The sequence below is a fragment of the Tupaia chinensis genome, unplaced genomic scaffold (assembly GCF_000334495.1).
Source record: "Tupaia chinensis unplaced genomic scaffold, TupChi_1.0 Scaffold147003_1, whole genome shotgun sequence".
Lineage (NCBI taxonomy): Eukaryota > Metazoa > Chordata > Mammalia > Scandentia > Tupaiidae > Tupaia > Tupaia belangeri.
Window position 1 is genome coordinate 865746 of NW_006206856.1, and position 17722 is coordinate 883467.

The 17722-nt window shown below is 47.3% G+C and overlaps 1 protein-coding gene across 4 annotated transcripts in view; it reads left to right on the forward strand.

Moving 5' to 3' along the window:
• SFMBT1 (Scm like with four mbt domains 1) overlaps positions 1 to 17722 on the forward strand; it is a 101879-nt gene that overhangs the window by 63816 nt on the left and 20341 nt on the right. For 3 of the 4 annotated variants that reach the window (XM_027768599.1, XM_027768598.1, XM_014584506.2), the window contains 8 exons: positions 393 to 481; positions 4393 to 4639; positions 5312 to 5406; positions 6184 to 6285; positions 8536 to 8686; positions 10308 to 10441; positions 15569 to 15695; positions 16910 to 17023. In XM_027768599.1, the coding sequence (XP_027624400.1) occupies positions 393 to 481; positions 4393 to 4639; positions 5312 to 5406; positions 6184 to 6285; positions 8536 to 8686; positions 10308 to 10441; positions 15569 to 15695; positions 16910 to 17023 (1059 nt within the window). The remainder of the gene's footprint in view (positions 1 to 392; positions 482 to 4392; positions 4640 to 5311; positions 5407 to 6183; positions 6286 to 8535; positions 8687 to 10307; positions 10442 to 15568; positions 15696 to 16909; positions 17024 to 17722) is intronic. The other variant, XM_006169298.3, reaches the window with a different exon arrangement.

Genomic DNA, 17722 nt, shown 5'->3' on the forward strand with positions numbered 1-17722 from the left:
TCTCCCGGAGCAAGCCACACAGACAGGCGTGATTATGAGCCCAGCCAGCTGAGCCTGGGGGGGGATTGTGATGGGAAGACCCTGTCGAGGTGCTTGTCTCTGCCCTGCTGCTTTCTCTCTTTCCATCTCTCGCTCTTCATTCCCTTCTCTCTCATAGAAGTAAGCAAATCAGCTTAAAAAAACAAAACAGGGGGGGAAAAAGTAACCAGAAAGTAGCTCCATTTAGAGCAAGGTTTTTGTTTTGCTTCCCAAGAAGCAATCCTCTTAGATCTTAGAAGACCAGTGCCCCTCTGCACCATTCCCACTGGTCAGACTTCCCCGCGTTCTGCTTGGTTCGGGTCCCCTGAGCATGGCTGGCGTTACGATTAACCTGTCATTTACTCCTCTTCTAGGCATCCGAGACAGAGTGTCCGACTGGGATGAGTTTCTGCGGCAGACCCTGGTGGGAGCTTGCAGTCCTCCCGTTCCGCTGCTAGAGGGCGTGAGTATTCCTGCATGCCGAATCCCTGTGGGAAACCGGCTCATTTTTCCAGGAATTTTAACCTTGGTTGTGAATTTACCACGCTGAAGCAAGTAGGCGTTACTGGAGACATCAGCGTAGGTGTTGGGAACTTTAACATTGCCCTTGGAGGTTGCAAGCTGGTGGTTTGCTTAGTACCTAAATATTTTCTGGTTAAGTTGCTAACACATTAAAAACCCAGCTTTCTAGATTCCTTTACACAGTTGGAAAACTGGGGCCTTTCATTCTGGAACTGAGCAGGGGTTAATTCCACTTCAGGGTGGGCATTTGTAACTCCCACACCAGGTGACTCAAGACCCCTTTTCTCTCTCTTTTTTTTTCCTTTGTACAAGTTTGCTATAGGGTACGTTTGCTTGCCAGAGATAGAGAGAAAGTGAGAAATCACCCCCCAGGAGAAGTGGTCACACCGTAGTCCCTTCTCCTCCATTCTCTTCCTGGGCACAGATGCCCAGTGTACCCTTCAAGCTGCTGGGCCCAGGACTCAAACTGAACTGCAGTTGGCCATGTGGGATCCAGCCGCCCCAGCCTCCATGCCACCTGCTGTCCCTGAGACCTCTTCTCTTTGGTTCAGAAGCAGCTGGACCTGTCTGCTTTCAGCAGTCCTTTTTCGTTGGTGTAGCTTTTGAGCTGGTTAGTGACTAGAGATTCCTTGACTTCGTGAAAAGCAATGTATTGGTTATGACGTTTCTCAGTTACATCCGGTCACTTTCCATCACAGCAGTAACATTCTTTGTGGCACATGTGAAACGCAATGTGGGAGATTCCAATTTCTCTCGCCCTTGCCAATTCTTGTCCTCTTTTTTGGTTATAGTTATCTTAGTGGGGATGTAGTGGTGTCTCATTTTGATTTACGTTTCTGTAAGGCTAGTGATGTTCAGCATCTTTTTGTGTGTTTATCAGCCATGCATATATCTTTTTGGAAAGATGCCTTTGCTCGTGTTTAAATCAGGTTATTATCTTTTCATTATTGATTTGCAATAATTCCTTATGCATTCTGGATGACCTGATCAGATATATGATTGGCTATTATTTTCTCTGAGTCTGTGGGCTTTCTATTATTTGCAGCATAGAAATGTTTAATTTTTATGTAGTCTAATTTATCTGTGTTTGCTGTTGTGGCTTATGATTTGGGGTCATAGCTAAGGAAGGCTTTGCTTAACTCAAGGTCAAGAAGATTTACTCCTATAAATTTTATAGTTTTAGATCTTTCATTTTATACCATGATTCATTCATGTCTCCTTTTAAATTCTTTTCTTTTTTTTTTTTTTTAGAGAGGTTTTTGCTATAGGGTGCGTGTGCTCACCAGAAAGACAGAGACAGAAAGGGAGAAATCACACCCCCCCCCCCCAGGAAGATGGCCCCACTGCAGTCCCTTCTCCTCCATTCTCCTCTCGGGATCTTGGGCACGCACACACGTGCCCAGCATGAGTTTAAGCCACTGGGTCTGCGACTCGAATCACAGTCGACTACGTGGGAGTCCAGTGACACAGCCATTACGCAAACTGCTGGTCCCTCCTTGTAAATTCTTGATTGGTGAATATTTCAAGTATTACAAGCTTTTCTTTGTTTTCTTATACTCTGACTCAGTTTATTATGCTTGGCCAGCGCCTGGCACGTACTAAACAGTGATATTTGAATGAATGAGATAATGAGCAAATAAACTGATACGAGATTCTGTCTGTACTGACATGATTCTGCCACCCGAATTTTTACCCGTGGGTGTGTCTCTTTAACGTTCATGCGTTCCTTTTCGTATCTGGAAATAAATGTCAGTGTCCCAGAGAAGTCCCGACTAGGAAAAAAAATTTGCCGTTGAGTGTTAAGAAATGGATAATGATGACTTTGGAATGAGCACTTCCTTTATACTCTTTTCATAATTTTTACTATATACCTGGATAGTAAGAGTCAAGCTTTTCCTTTCCATCATTGAAATGAAAAGCTCTTACTGTGTTCATTAGAACATTGTTACCAAATGAGTAAAAAAATCAAAAACAATTAAAATGCCATCAATAGGTAAGTGGACCCATTATTGCCCATGTACAATACAGAATATCATAAGACAGTTTAAAAGGTGAGAAAGACCTAGATGTGCTATAACAGATACGTATAATGTGTAAAGTGATGAGCAAGTTGAAAAAGAGTATACAGTGCTCGTATTTTTCAAAAAACGGTAGAGACAGACAGCCTGGCAGAGGTGGGTGTTGCCTTGCGTGTAGGAAGAGTGTATGCAGGGGCCAGCAGGTGGCGTGCTGGTTGAGGCTCCAGATGGACTCTCCCATATTCCACTACGTTTGGAGTCCCAAACCTGGCGGCTTGTTTTCTCTCTCTGGTGAGCATAGGTGTCCTATAGCAAATTTAAATAAATGAAATGATACTTAAAAAAAAAATGTATGACAAAATGATCATGTGGTTTTGGAACCAGCAGTTAGCGTAATGGCTATGTCGCTGGACTCCCACGTAGTCGACCACGGTTCGCGTCCCGGACCCGGTGGCTTAAAACTCACGCCGGGCGCGTGTGCGTGCGTGCCCAAGATCCCGAGAGGAGAATGGAGGAGAAGGGATTGCGGCATGACCATCCCCCCTGGGGGGTGATTTCTCGCTTTCTGTCTCTAATGTCTCTCTCTGTCTGTCTGGCGAGCGCACGCGCCCTATAGTGAAAATCTCTCAAAAAAAAAAAAATGATCATGTGGTTTTTATCCCTTAGTGGGGGGATTATAGGGGACTTGAACTTACATAATGTTTGACTTTTTCTTTTTCTTTAGTAATGATTATTTTTATTTTTTTGCCATAGGGTACATGCATTTGCCAGAGAGAGAAAGACAAAGAGAGGGGCAAGATTTGCCAGAGCGTGCGCACACGCGTGCATGCACACACACACACACACACACAGCATGATTTTCAAGCTGCTAGGTCTAGGACTTGAACTACGGTCAGCCACATGGAAGTCCAGCACCTTAACTACCATGCCATTTGCTTTATCTCATATTTGCTTTATTTATTTATTTTTAAAGAATTATTCATTTATTTTAGTTTATTCATCATTTATCATATTTTGAGTAGAGAGAGACACATGTAGTTGACCACAGAACCAGCCCGGTTTTTTAGGCACCTCTCCTTTCAAAGGAACACCTTCACATCGTGTAGAAATCATACTGTAACATGCTTGTATGTAGATAATTCAGTGCCGCTAGCTTTTAAATGGGTAAAAAATATGAAGGCTAATTTGAGGTCCTTTAGAATATGACCTTTTTTTGCCTATAGGGATGTGTGCTTGCTTAAGACAGACAGAGACGGCAAGGGAAAGTGAGAAAGCATCCCCTCCAGGGACAGGATGGATGGTCATCTGCAACCCCTTCTCCTCCTTTCTCTTCTCAGGATCTTGAGCATGCACGCACATGGGCCCCCTGTGTTTTTCAAACTTCCAGGTCTGGGGCTCAGATCATGCAGTCAGTCCTGGGGAAGGCAGCTGCCTTTACCACCATGCCATTTACTAGACCTAGAATTTTACTTTCTAGAGATAATTCATGAACTTTTCTTACTTAGTCATCTCGGGGTATTTTGTTTGTTTGTTTGTTTGGAGCGGTTCTTGCTATAGGGTACGTACACTCACTGGAGAGACAGAGAGAAACAGAGAGACAGAAAGTGAGAAATCACCCTGTGGAGGGGATGGACACGCCACAGTCCCTACTCCATTCTCCTCTCAGGATTTTGGGCATACACACACACACACACACACACACACACACACACACACACAGTGTATTTAAACTTCTGGGTCCGGGACTCCAACCCACAGTTGACCATGTGGGAGTCCAGTGACATAACCGTTACGCCATCTGCTAATCCCACCATCTCACTTTTTTAACCTATAGCTCCGCAATGGAAGGAATCCTTTAGATCTCATTGCTCCAGGATCTCGGCTCGAATGTCAAGCGTTCCAGGACTCTCTAAGTGCTTGGATCGTGACTGTCGTGGAAAACATTGGCGGAAGGCTGAAGCTTCGTTACGAAGGCCTGGGAAGTTCTGACGGCTTCGAACATTGGCTCTATTACCTGGATCCCTTTCTTCATCACGTGGGTTGGGCCACTCAGCAGGGCTATGAGCTTCAGCCCCCATTAGGTGAACAGTAATAGAACATTTTTCTTTTAACTACCTCATTTTTGTCATATTATGTTGTTACCAGTGTCTATGAGACTAAAATCGCATTATTTTCCATGTTAGGAAAGCTTTTGTTAGTCAATGTCATAGGGATACTGCAAAGGAAAAAGTACATGGAGTTGTTAAAAATGCCTATTTTTCTTTCAGTTTGGTTGCTTTTATAATTAGCTATACATATTGATATATCTCATGGATTTCGGCCCCAACCTATACTAGCCTTTTACTAAAGTAAAGGAAAAAGTTCTCTAGGTAGCATTCAGATTAGACAGCAAATCGGGTTTACAGCAAATTGCTGATTAAAAGAAATTCCAGTGACATTAAAATGGGAGGCATCGTTTAACCAGTTTGTGTGCTATGTGTGCCCCAGTCTGGGTGTGGTTTTACACTGTGGCCCACAGCGATCCTTATGAGCTTACTGTAGGGTGGTCTCACCAAACGCAGCCGTCCAGGCCCTGAGCAGGCGGAGTGTGAGTTGCCGTGCACTCACTGAGTGGAGGTGGGAGTAAGCGGGCTCGAACCTGTTCCTGTTCCCAGTGGGGAATGACTTCATATGTTATGGAGATGTTTTGAGAACAGTTAAAAAGCATATAGGGTTTTTCATCAGCTAAAGAATGCTGTCTTGTTTCACTGAAGCCATCAGACATTTGAAAAATGAACCTGAGTGGCAGGAGATTTTGGCCAAAGTGAAAGAGGAGGAGGAAGAGCCATTACCATCTGACTTATTTAAGGTAAAGACAGGATCGTCGGGAGATGGTGGTTTCTCTTTCTGTTTGGTCGGGGGAGGTGAGAAGTGCAGACTGACTCCTGGAGTAGGGGAGAGTGCTAGGGGAGAGGGCCGTCAAGGCTGGCTCTCCTCTCCTCCCACAGTTGTCTGCGTTTTCTCCACAGATTCTCTTAAAGTAGTTTGAATCTTTGCTTTTTCTTTCTAAACAGAGATTTTTGCTATAGGGTGAGTGCGCCCACCAGGGAGACAGAAAGCGAGAAATCGCCCCTTAGAGGGATGGCCATGCCGCAGTCCCTTCTCCATTCTCCTTTCAGGATTCTGAGCACATGTGCCCAGCATGAGATTTAAGCCACTGGGTCTGGGACTTGAACTGCGGTCAACTATGTGGGAGTCCAGTGACCTAACCATTATGCCATCTGCTGGCCCCGGTTTGAATCTTTTCTTTTTTACTACATACCCTTAACTATTGGGAGAAGTCATTGTGTGTTTTTCCATGTAAAAATACATCATGGCTTTTCTGACAACCCGGTATTACAAGACCGTTTTTGTCGCTAGATCAACCCTCTGTTCTGAATGTAGAGTGGGAGAACTTTCTAGGTTGTTTTCCACCTGCATGGTTATTTTTCAGGAAAGAAAATAATAAAGATTTGCCAGAAGCTGTACAGTTTCATAATTTTTACTAATTAGAGTAGTATTAATGAGAGTATAATATAGTAAATGTGAGTGTGAAACTAATAGAAAAATTCTACATTTTCATCCCTTTCTGGTGTTTGCATTTCAGGACAAGCAAGTTATTGGCATCCATACATTTTCTGTAAATATGAAGTTGGAAGCTGTGGACCCCTGGTCTCCTTTTGGGATCGCTCCTGCTACGGTTGTTAAGGTAACGGGGCCAAGTCCCTTGGTGACCAGCTTAGGAGATGGCCTGTTGTGATCTCCGGGCTGTACTGACCCTTCCTGTGGTCCCTCCTGAGCTGTAGGCTGGAACTGCTGCTGTGCGCTCCTGGGGGGTGTAGTTCCCAGGGCCCCATCCTGAGGGCTTGGTGCTCTTGCCCACCGAAGCAGACTAGGGCTGGGCATGGGGGTGCGGGGGCAGGCCTGGCTGCATTTATCTAAAAGAGATTTTACTTTAGCTGCTGATAAGCCATGGAACCTGTAAAGTGTGGAGTCAGGCCACGTCATCGATGCTAACTGGCCACAGGACTTGGGGTCAGGAGATCTGGGGGGGAGCAGGCAGTTTGTGTCACAACATCTGGCAGTGGGTGGCTCCAGTTCCGTGTTTCAGGTTCCGACTTTAATCTTTGGGAAGACAGACACAAGAGTAAGTTTCTCATGAGGAGCAGTCCCAAGAACGGAACAGGCTGTCAAGGTCCAGTGTTAGTACAGCTGAAGCGAAGGGAGAGGATTTCAGGTTGGGGCTAGGGCAGGAGCCTGTCGTTTACTGAAAGCCGGGTGTGGCTAGAGGAAGAGTAGCTGGATGCTGCATTGTCTGGCCCATTGAGATTTCTTTCTTCCTTTTTTTTTCTCTCTCCTTCCCTCCTTCCTCCCTCCCTTTCTTTTTTTGCCAGAGGTCATGTGTGTTTACCAGAGACAGAGAAAGCACATCCCATACCCCCAAGTGCGCATGGTCACAGCATAGTCCCCTTCCCTTCATTGTTCCATTCTGTCAGAATTTGGGGCATGCAAAACTTTTTTGAGATTTTTTTGCTACAGAGCATGTGCACTTGCTGGAGAGACAGAGAGAGAGAAAGCAAGAAATGACCCCTGGGGGGATGGCCACGCTGCAATCCCTTCTCCTCTATTCTCCTCTCGGGATTTTGGGCACACACGCACACGTGCTGGCCTGAGTTTCAAGCCCCTGCATCCAGGACTCAAAATGTAGTCAACCACATGGGAGTCCAGTGCCTTAACCACTCTGCCACCTGCTGGCCCCAAGCATGTAATTTTTTTTTTTTTTTAAGAGAGATTTTTCTACAGGGCACATGTACTCGCCAGAGACCGAAAGAAACAAAGAGACAGAAAGCGAGAAATCACCCCCTCGGGGGATGGCCACACTGCAGTCTCTTCTCCTCTTGGGATTTTGGGCATGCACACACATGCACCTGGTATGAGTGTTAAGCTGCCGGGTCTGAGACTCAAACCATAATAGATTACATGGGAGTTCAGTGACGTAACCATTATGCTATCTGCTGGTCCTATGCATTCAAAATTTTTAAGCCTTCAGGTCTAAGATTCGAACCACGGTCAGCCATATGGGATCCAGTTTCCAAAGCATAGCTCTTAACCACTGTCCAGTGGCAGGCCCTGACTTGTTCAGATTTATTTTCCCTGCTTTGAAAGATTATTCTCAGAGCAAGGAGGGATTGTGAAGTGGCAAGTGGGGTCCTGTCCTATCTAGGGGTCTGAAGGGATTTGGGCTGATAAGCCAGAGGAGATTGATAACATTTTTTTGGCCAGGGCCCTAAACACCAATGTGCCATGCAGTTGACTCCTCACTAAGCTGGAACTAAACTTTATTCGGAGCTTGCTACTTGGATTCAGGTTCTGCCTCATCCTGGCTGTGTAACCCGAGGGAAGTTATTTAAGCTCTCTTTAAACTCATTTTCCTTTGTCTGCAAAAATAATGGCACTTACCTCATTAGATTGTTGAGAAGATTAAAATGGAATTCATTCATGGAAAGCACTTAATTAAACAATGCCTAATACAGAGCTAACATTTATTGCATGTTTAGAATTGTTTTCCTATGTGTGAGAAAGATAGAGACCCTCCCAACCACGTCCTCATGTTATGGTCCCCCCTGTCCCGCCCCAGCCAGCACCACGGCCGCGCACACGTGTCCAGCACGAGACAGGTACTTCCGAGAGGATCTCTCCATTGTGAGCCTTATGCTTTGGCTGGGCTGGAACTGAACGCGGGCCTCCCAGGCAGCCCCAGCGGCAGGGCAGCGGTGTCCTCCCGCCTGTGCCATTGTGGCTGGCCTGAGTGTTTATTAGCGTTACTATCTAGGGCGACTTTGAACTTTCGGGACCTGTTTGGCTGTGCCAGGGGAAAACGTAGACAACTGTATATCCCATACATTACATACACGCGTGTACAGCATCTGTCTCTTTCATCTGGTAATGGCATTTATAGGTTTTGGACGAGAAGTATTTTCTGGTGGAGATGGACGACCTGCGGCCGGAGGGCCACGCGCCGCGATCCTTCGTGTGCCACGCCGACAGCCCTGGCATCTTCCCCGTGCAGTGGAGCCTGAAGAACGGTGTCCACATCAGCCCTCCTCCGGGTGTGTACTCACGGGGCCTTTTCCTCGGAACGAAACGCGGCAGGCAGCTCTGCCTGGCTCTCTGGGTAAAGCCCAGCCTCCCTTTCTGAGTGGTGGCAGCTGGAACGCTGGTAGGATGTACTGTCTGTGTTAACGAGGGTCGTAAACTTTTTATGTTCGCCCTCCGTTTAGCTTTCACTCACCCAGCAAACATTTATGGAACCTTTGCCAAACGCCAGGCACTGGGCTTGTCCCTGGGAGACAAAAGTGGATGTGATCCTATCACTTCAGAGCCACGTAAGGGAAAACACGAGCAGCACTTCCCCGGTGGTTTTCTCCGGAGGGCTAGTGCGTGTTTGGAGGGGAGGGTGTGGGACACGTACAGGAGGGAGGTCTTGCTTCGCAGGAAGGCTCTGGACACCCCCATGTTCTTTTTTATGCCGTATGTGCGTTTCTTTCTTTCATAAGAGAAGTTGAGAGACACACATACACAGGCAGGCCCCCTAGCAGGGTCTTCATGCCACAGTCCCCCTCAGGCGGACGTCCAGGATCACAGGCACGCATTACACGCATGTACAGGGACGCCTGAGCACATGGACCTGGGGCCACCACTGCCACCACTGGCCTCCAAGGTTCTTCTGCTTTCCATCTTCGTGTGGAAAGGAAAAAACAGTTGTTAAAGATGTTGGAACTTTCAGTGTTGTTTCAGGCCGTTGTAAATAAAAGGGAACTAGCAGATTATGTCATTGAAAATGGCAGAAAACATACCGTTAGGAATCGCATGGGGCCGGGAAGAGAGCAGGGTGTCAGTCTTGGGGCGAGGGTGCCTGTTGGGGCTGTTTGGAGGGCAGAGTCCTGGGCAGCCAGGTCCGTGCCGTGGGTGCTGACTGTGGAGGACCAGCTCAGGCACGGTGGGTTCGGGCCCCATCAGCTTCTTGCTGTTGGAGGTGCTGTGTCCAGGCATCGGGTGGGAGGTGCTCCCATGGAGGGTCTGGGCAGATGGAAGAGGGGAGGTGAGCTCACCCTCGTTTCTGAAATGAACTCACGGTTCAGGTTATAAGAGCGTTGAGATTCGTCAGTACACGAATCTGGAGACAACTCCGAGCCGTGGCGGAAGTAGCTACTACTTTTGAAGGAAACGGCTTTATCGAAGAAGAAGGTCTTTGCTGCTTAAATATTGGGTCTTCTGAAAAGTCCTGAGTGTTTTCTGTGCAGAAACGCCTTGTGAATTTTCTGATGACCCAGTAGTTCTATTTTCTGTCTCTTCTTCAGACCCCGAATCCTAACAGAATTGATAGCAAGACTGGATTTCTGTGCCCAGCTCAAATCCAGTCCTAATGGTTTGGTTAATTGTCAGCAATTTAAGCATGTAAAATGTTGCTCAAGACAAATGCCTTGTTTGAAACTTTAAAGCCACAAAGTTTATCCAGAGAGTTTGAATGTGTCACTTTAGTTAGGCCAGAGTTGCTCTTTTATAAAATGGACAATGCTTTGGATTGGTGGCCCGTTCCTCCCTTCGTCTAAAATGGCCCAAGTCCTCAGTAACGAGCAGCCTGGGGAGTGGCGGGTGGGCCTGTGGCTGTGGCCGAGGGGAAGCCAGGCGGGCAAGTGCGGTGCGAACCCTCGTTCTCTCGTTCCCCAGGCTATCCGAGCCAGGACTTCGACTGGGCCGACTACCTCAAGCAGTGTGGTGCTGAAGCTGCTCCCCAGAGGTGCTTTCCTCCGGTGAGAGGCCTCCCTGACCCCCTAGTCCTCCCTGCAGGCTGCGTAACTGCGGTGAGCCCTGGCCTTTCCTGATTGAATTAGTCATCTCCCTCCACTCAGATAAGTCCTTTGTTGATAGTAATAAAATGGTCTGAAGAAAAGTACGTTTACTGGGGCCCGCAGATGGAGTAGTGGTTACATTGCTGGACTCTCACATGATGAACTGTGGTTCGAGTCCCAGACCCAGTGGCTTGAAAATCACGCCGGGCGCATGTACGTGCGTGCCCAAGATCCTAGGAGAAGGGAGAAAGGATTGAAGCCTAGCCATCCCCTCAGGGAGTGATTTCTCACTTTCCCTTTTGCTGTCTCTGTCTCTCTCTCTCCTGTGAGTGCACATGCCCTATGGCAAACACCTCTAAAAAAAAAAAAGAAAAATACATTTACTGTAGAAGTTAGTTAACTCACTAATTTAATTAACTTTATATGTTTATCAGTTTCATTTTTTTATTCTAAGCTGAAATCACTGAATTTGAAATTTTATATCGTATTTTTTAAAGAATTCTTTTTATTTTAAACTTGATATTATTTATTTATTTACATATTTATTTATGTAAATTTGACCAGACAGGGACAGAGTGAAAGAGACAGAGAAAGTGAGAAAGCAAACCACCAGGTCCGGGACTCAAACCACAGTTAGCCATGTGGGAGTCCAGTGCCCTCGACCACCATGCCATCTGCCAGCCCCTTGTTTCATAACTTTTTAAATTTCTTTTTTCATTCGAGAGAGAGAGAGAGGCAGGCAGGCAGGCAGGCAGGGAGCCCAGGCAGGGTCTTGTCATGCCATGAGTCACCCCAGCCTCCTAGCCAGGATCGCAGGGGTGCCGAGTGCACTCAGGTTGAGCAGGGATCCGAACGTGGGCTTCTCATATGGCTTCAAAATCGTGCATTTGCACCCTACTGCCTCTGCCCACCGCAGCTGGGCCAATTTCATAATTATTTGGATGACTCAGTAATATGGGGAAATAATTTAAATATTAAGTGGAGATACATTGTCTAGCTCCAAGTGTATATGACTTAAAAAGACAAATAGTAGTTAAAGGTTTAGAAAGTAAACCAACTTGCCCTGTCCATTTCACAACTTGCTTTTCCAGAAATAACCACTTCCTATTCTTTGCATTTTAATTCTGGTGTTTATGCTTCTTCATCTCCAAAATAATACGCTGCTGGGACCAGCAGTTGGCATAGTGGCTGTGTCACTGGATTCCCATGTCGTTGACCGCAGTTCGAGTCCCAGACCCGGTGGCTTAAACTCACGCCGGGTGTGTGCGTGCGTGCCCAAGATCCCGAGAGGAGAATGGAGGAGAAGAGACTGCAGTGTGGCCTTCCCCACCTTGGGGGGTGGTTTCTCGCTTTCTGTCTCTGTCTTCCTGGTGAGCACTTGTGCCCTATAGCAAAAACCTCTAAACAACCAAACAAAATAATACGCTGCTGTCTTTTGAGTTATTAAAATTTTTAGAGATGTCGGTTTTTATGTTACAGTAAACGAGCAGCCAGCTATTTTATGCCGCTGTTTCTTCCTTATTTTACCGACCTCTTCATCCTGTAGTGTTGTATTGAATTTCCGATTAAATCTAAATGGAGTTTTTATATTATAATATGCCTTGAAATATTACTCATAGCTGAGCACTGTCGTATTTTATGGCTGTTTCTTTTTGTATGTCTTCAAGTTAATAATTATCTTGGTTTTCTTTTTTCTTCTAATTTGTTTAAGAATTCCTTATTTTTTGTACTTTCATTATTTTTAATTTGCTATAGGGCATGTGTGCTCATGAGAGAGAAAGGGAGAAAGCAAGCCGCCCGGTCCAGGATTCGAACTGCATTTGGAGAGTCCAGCGCCCTAACCACCGCTCCACCTGCTGGCCCTAGCCTTGGTTTTCATTTGCTTCATTTTCTTTGTACCTGCTGCCAGTTCTTCTCGTACTTCCCAATAGTCTCTCATTACCATTGCCACAAAATCACATTAGGGTATCTGTCACTCCTAACAGTTTTCTTACAGACCTCTCTTTTTTGGGGGGGGGGGGGGGGGGGGGGGTGGGACAGATTTTTTTTTTTCTATATGGTATGTGCTCTCACCAGAGAGACAGTGAGATAGAAAACGAGAAATCATCCCCCGGGGGGATGGCCATGCCACAATCCCTTCTCTTCCATTCTCTCCGGATTTTGGGCATCCACATACACACGCCCAGCATGAGTTTGTTAGCCGCTAGGTCCAGGACTTGAGCTATAGTCGACTGCGTGGGAGTCCAGTGACATAACGCTTCTGCCATCTGCTGGTCCTGAGACAGCAGATTGCCAATCCCTCTCAGCAGTTTCCACGATCTCTCCTGGGAAGGGTTGTTCTCTGGGCTTGCCACACAGTTCTAACCGTGACACTACCCTTCACGGTCACCCAAGGCATGCCTCCCTGGGGCCCCGTGTCTGGGGCCCTGCCGCCTGCGCCGCATGGCCTTTTCCTTCTTGGTCCGCTCCTTTGTTTTGGTGGAGCCTGTCTCTCAGTAGCTTCTTGGAACAGGGATCGAGGGTCATAAATTGTTACAGACATTGTATTCTATCAAGTTGATCTGTAGTTCAGCTCATTATAGAATTTTAGGCTGGAAGTTATTTTACTTCAGAATTTTGAAAACATCGCTCAGGTCTTTCCTAACCGTTAGTGTTACTGTCGGCAGGTTGAAAGCCATTCGTGTTTTTCTTGATCTTTTGTGGAGAATCGGCTTTTCCCCAGCCCCAGAAGGTTATAGAATCTCCCCGTCATCATCTCTCACGTGGAGAAGCCTTGATGTGGGTCCGCCTTCATTCATGTGCTGGGTTCTCAGAGGGTGCTTTCTCTCCGAGCACTCGGGCCTTTCTGTATTGGGAAGTGTCCTCAAATCTCTCCTTTGATTTCCCCTGTCTATTTTATTTTCTCTCTTCTCTCTTTCTGGAATTTCTTTTATTTGAATGTTGGCCCTTTGAATGAAACCTCTACTTTTCTTACCCTTTTTCTCCTGTTTTCAGTGTATTGTTAGCTTTGCTTTCTGGAACAGTTTTTTTAAAACTTTATCTTTCAACTCTTCTCGATGTTTAAAATTTTTTTTTGAGAGAGATTTTTTTCTGTAGGGCACATGCACTCGCCAGACAGACAGAGAGAGACAAAGAGATAGAAAGCGAGAAATCACCCCCCAGGGAGGATGGCCACGCCACATTCCCTTCTCCTCCATTCTCCTCTTGGGACCTTGGGCACGCACGCACACGCGCCCGGCGTGAGTTTAAGCCACCGGGTCCGGGACTCGAAGCGTGGTCGACTACATGGGAGTTCAGCGACATAGCCGTGACGCTAACTGCTGGTCCCAATAATTACTATTCTTTAAAAAAAAAAGTTTGCCATGTGTGCATGCCAAAAAGCAACAGAGAAGGAGTGAAAGGGAGAAAGCCCCCCCCCCAGTGGGATGTAGTCAGGCTGCAATCCCTTTTCCATTTCTCCTTCCTGGGATTTGGGGCGTTGCAAGGATACACGTCAAGGTGCCAGGTCTGGGACTCGAACTGCATGGTAGGCCATGTGGGATCTGGCCCCCTTAACCACCACACCCCCTGCTGGCCCTAGTGTACTGTTCTTAAGAGTGTGGTAGTTTTTCTTAACGTTCAGGGACTTTTCATTAATACCCTCACCCTCCCCGCCACTGTTTGGGCAGTTTTGTGTTTTCATTCTCTTTCTGCAGGTTGCGTGTTTTGTCTGTTTTTCTCACGAGCTTTCATATCCTCAAATGTCCAATAATTTTTGGTTGCTGCTCATATTTAAGAAGGAGGGACTAAAAGGCAAAGCTGATTGGAAACTGTCACCATGTGCTTGAGGCGCATCATGCTTGTGTTTTTAAATTGCTGGTGGGTGTGCGCACTGGTCAGGGAGACAGAGACAGAGGGCGAAAGCACCCCACCCTGGGGCACGGCCCTGCTGCCATCCATCCTCCTTCATCTCTCCGTCCCCTCAGGACCCTGGGCATGTACACGTGTGTGCCCAGCATGCTTTTCAAGCCTCTGGGGCCCGGACTCGAACTGGGGTTGGCCATCTGGGATCCAGCTTCCTTAACCACTAGGCTACTGGGACGGCCCAAGGCTTGTCATCCTTGAACTTTCCTATAGGGTGGGGTATTCATTGTGGAGACCTAAATTCTTTATACGTCTCTTCTGGGGCTGTCCTGTTACCACCTGCCTGATGGTGACTGGAGGCAAGGGCTGGGCCCTCGCGCTCCACGCGCTGGCCTCTGCTTTAGGTTCCACACATGCCCTCAGCCCTTCTTTGTGTCCTCCTCGGTTTTACCTTGTCTGGAGGACACATCTCTGCAGGGGAGGGGAGGGAAAGGGAGGTCTCCTGGGGATGTGGACTGGAGGAGCCAGCGGCATCACCTAAATGCTTCTCAGATGTTCTCAACAGACCTTTCTGCCTCCTGTTGCCCAACATCTGCTTCTGCCAGTTCTCAGTCGTCTTCACTGACAGCGCACGGGCACCTTTCAAACCCCAGACCCTGTTCTAAATTGTATCTTATAAAATGACAGACGGCGTTTCCTCCCTTGTCATAGCCATCCTATTAAGTTAGGTCTTTTAAAAACGAAACAGCTCACGGCTTTAGTTTTAGTGCAGTCAGAAAGGGGAGGTAATGGTCAAATGCAGATGTTTGGTTGTCCATTTTGATGCAAAAGCTGCAAATTGTGAACGTCTTTTTAAAACTGTATCCTGGCTGCCTTTTCTGCCACACGTCCAAGCGTGCGCCAGGGCTGGCCCCTACGGCACGGCCCTTCATGGGAGAGGCGCAGCCCGCAGTGGCCGAGAGCCACTGGTACAGGGCAGAGAGCCTTAGGGACTCTATTTCATTGATCGAGACTGTTCTCAGCGTCAGCTGATCAGGAAACTGAGGCAAAAAGAGGTCACATGGCCTGAGCACGTCCTCACAGGTAGCCACGGTGCAGGAACGTCTGACTCAAAAGGCAAAACGGCCGTGAGGTCAAGAAGGACAGATATTTCCCCTTGGCTTCATTGCAAAGCAGAACACATTTACAGCTTTAAAGGGAGCCCAGGTTAGATACTACTGAAAACAAGTCTAGTTGAGCACGTGAGTTAATGCTGATGGTTAATCCAGTAAAGGATTTGACTCATTCATTTTCTAGTCCATTTCTGAGCACGAATTTAAGGAGAACATGAAGCTTGAGGCAGTGAACCCGCTTCTGCCTGAAGAAGTGTGTGTGGCCACCATCACTGCCGTGAGAGGCCCCTACCTGTGGCTCCGGCTGGAAGGTAAGTGCCCGCGCACCTGAGCCGCCCTCCCGCACCACCCTCCCCTGCGCTTCTGTTCACTCCCGTGTGGGTAGTTAAGTACGGATCTTATCTAGAGACTTCCAGGGCGTAGACTCTAAGCTGTAAGTTTATTTTCCTGTCCTTGGCTCCCAAATTTTAGGAAGCAAATGTGAACAAAAAACCTTTTCCTACAGAGTCTTGTAGTTTCTCAAAGAAATAACGTAAGTCCAATAGCATATCTTTTGGAGACCAGTGGACGGCGTAATGCTTGTGTTGCTGGGCTCCCACATGGTTGACCACAGTTTGAGTCCTGGACCTGGTGGCTTAAAACTCACACTGGGCATATGTGGCATGCCCAAAATCCCAAGAAGGGGCTGGAGGAGAAGGGATTGTGGTGTGACCATCCCACCCAGGGACGTGATTTCTCACTTTCTGTCTTTCTCTGTCTCTCTCTTTATGCACTCTATCACAAAAATCTCTCTTACAAAAAATAGCATCTCTCTTGATGAGACCAAAATATGAGTGTTAATACTTATCTTACTGAAGAGGGAGTTTTTTGGCTGTCCCAAACCAGTGCAACCCCAAAGTCAATCAAGCAGAAGTCATGTGTTATTCCAAAAGTGGCGCTCGGTGCCTGAGCCGAGGGCGTGCGCGACCACTCAGTGCCCCGGCCGTGTGTGGCCCCAGGCTGCTTTTGTACCTGCTGCCCAGCGACTCAGAGGAGCTGCCTACAGCTTCTGATTGGTAGAGCTGGCACCTAGCGCGGGACGTGCAGGACAATATTGGCTGCAAGCTTTCATGCACACCCTGCTTGAACAGCTCGCCAGACCATTTCCTGCTCCCAGAGCACCAGAACCGATGCTCCTACCAAGGAGAGCTGTCGCGTTTGCCTTTCAGTTTGCAGCAATTTTAGGAGTTGACTGCGGTATTTGTTAATTACCTGACTGCTCCCCGAGGTTGTTCCCTGGCTAAGGATCACCTTGTATATACTCAGTACCCGTTTTGGTCCTTAATACGGTTATGCATGGAGCACAGTTTTCCTTTTTCATGTTTGTCATACATGGCAAAGTATGACTTCCATGTAAAAGGTAACTTGCTCAAGAGACTTGGATCTGTCTTATTGCAACAGTAAAATGTTGTCTAGAAGGTAACTTACAAAGGTTACTTAATGGTCTAAAAAGAGTTTTCCATTTCTCTTTTTTAAATCCGTACAGGTTCTAAGAAGCCTGTACCTGAATGTATTGTGAGTGTGGACTCCATGAATATCTTCCCTTTGGGCTGGTGTGAAACCAACGGCCACCCACTCAGCGCCCCTCGCCGAGCACGAGGTATCTGTCTCTGTGTCAGAGGACTGATTGATAAATAATCGGTTACGTCGCAGCTACCAGTCAGGAAGAATCTAGACATTTCAGAGAAAATCAAAATGGCTTTGTGGTTATCTAATCCTACAGAGGAAATTATTTACCCCAACATACATTTGTTACCTTACTTTTTCGGTGGGCCAGGGGTCTGGGCACGATTTCGGTGTGTCCTTTGGCTCTGGGTCTCTCACAGGCTGCGGTCACGGGATCAGCCAGAGCCATAGTCATCTCAAGGCCTAACTGGGGAGGATCTCCTGAGAACAAAGGGGTCTCAGGGATCAAGTTTACACAGACGATTATTGGCACGTGTCTTGGTCCACTCTGGCTGCTGTAACAAAATAGTATAAACTGGGTAGTTTGTAAATAACAGGCATTTATTTCTCATGGTTCTGGAAGTTGGGAAGCCCAAGATCAAGGTACGGCGGATTCAGCGTCTGGTGAGGTCCCGTTTCCTGGTGCATAGGTGGTGCCTCTCAGCAGCGTCCTCACGTGGTAGAACAGACTAACTCGCTGGGGTCTTTTTAGTAAGGGCCTCATCGGAGTCATGAGGGCTCTGCTCTCATGACCCGATCACCTTCGAGAGGCCCCGCCTCCTACTACCAGCCCACCGATGATTAGGCTCCAGGCTGAATTCTGTGGCACACGAACATTCTGACCATAGCAGCA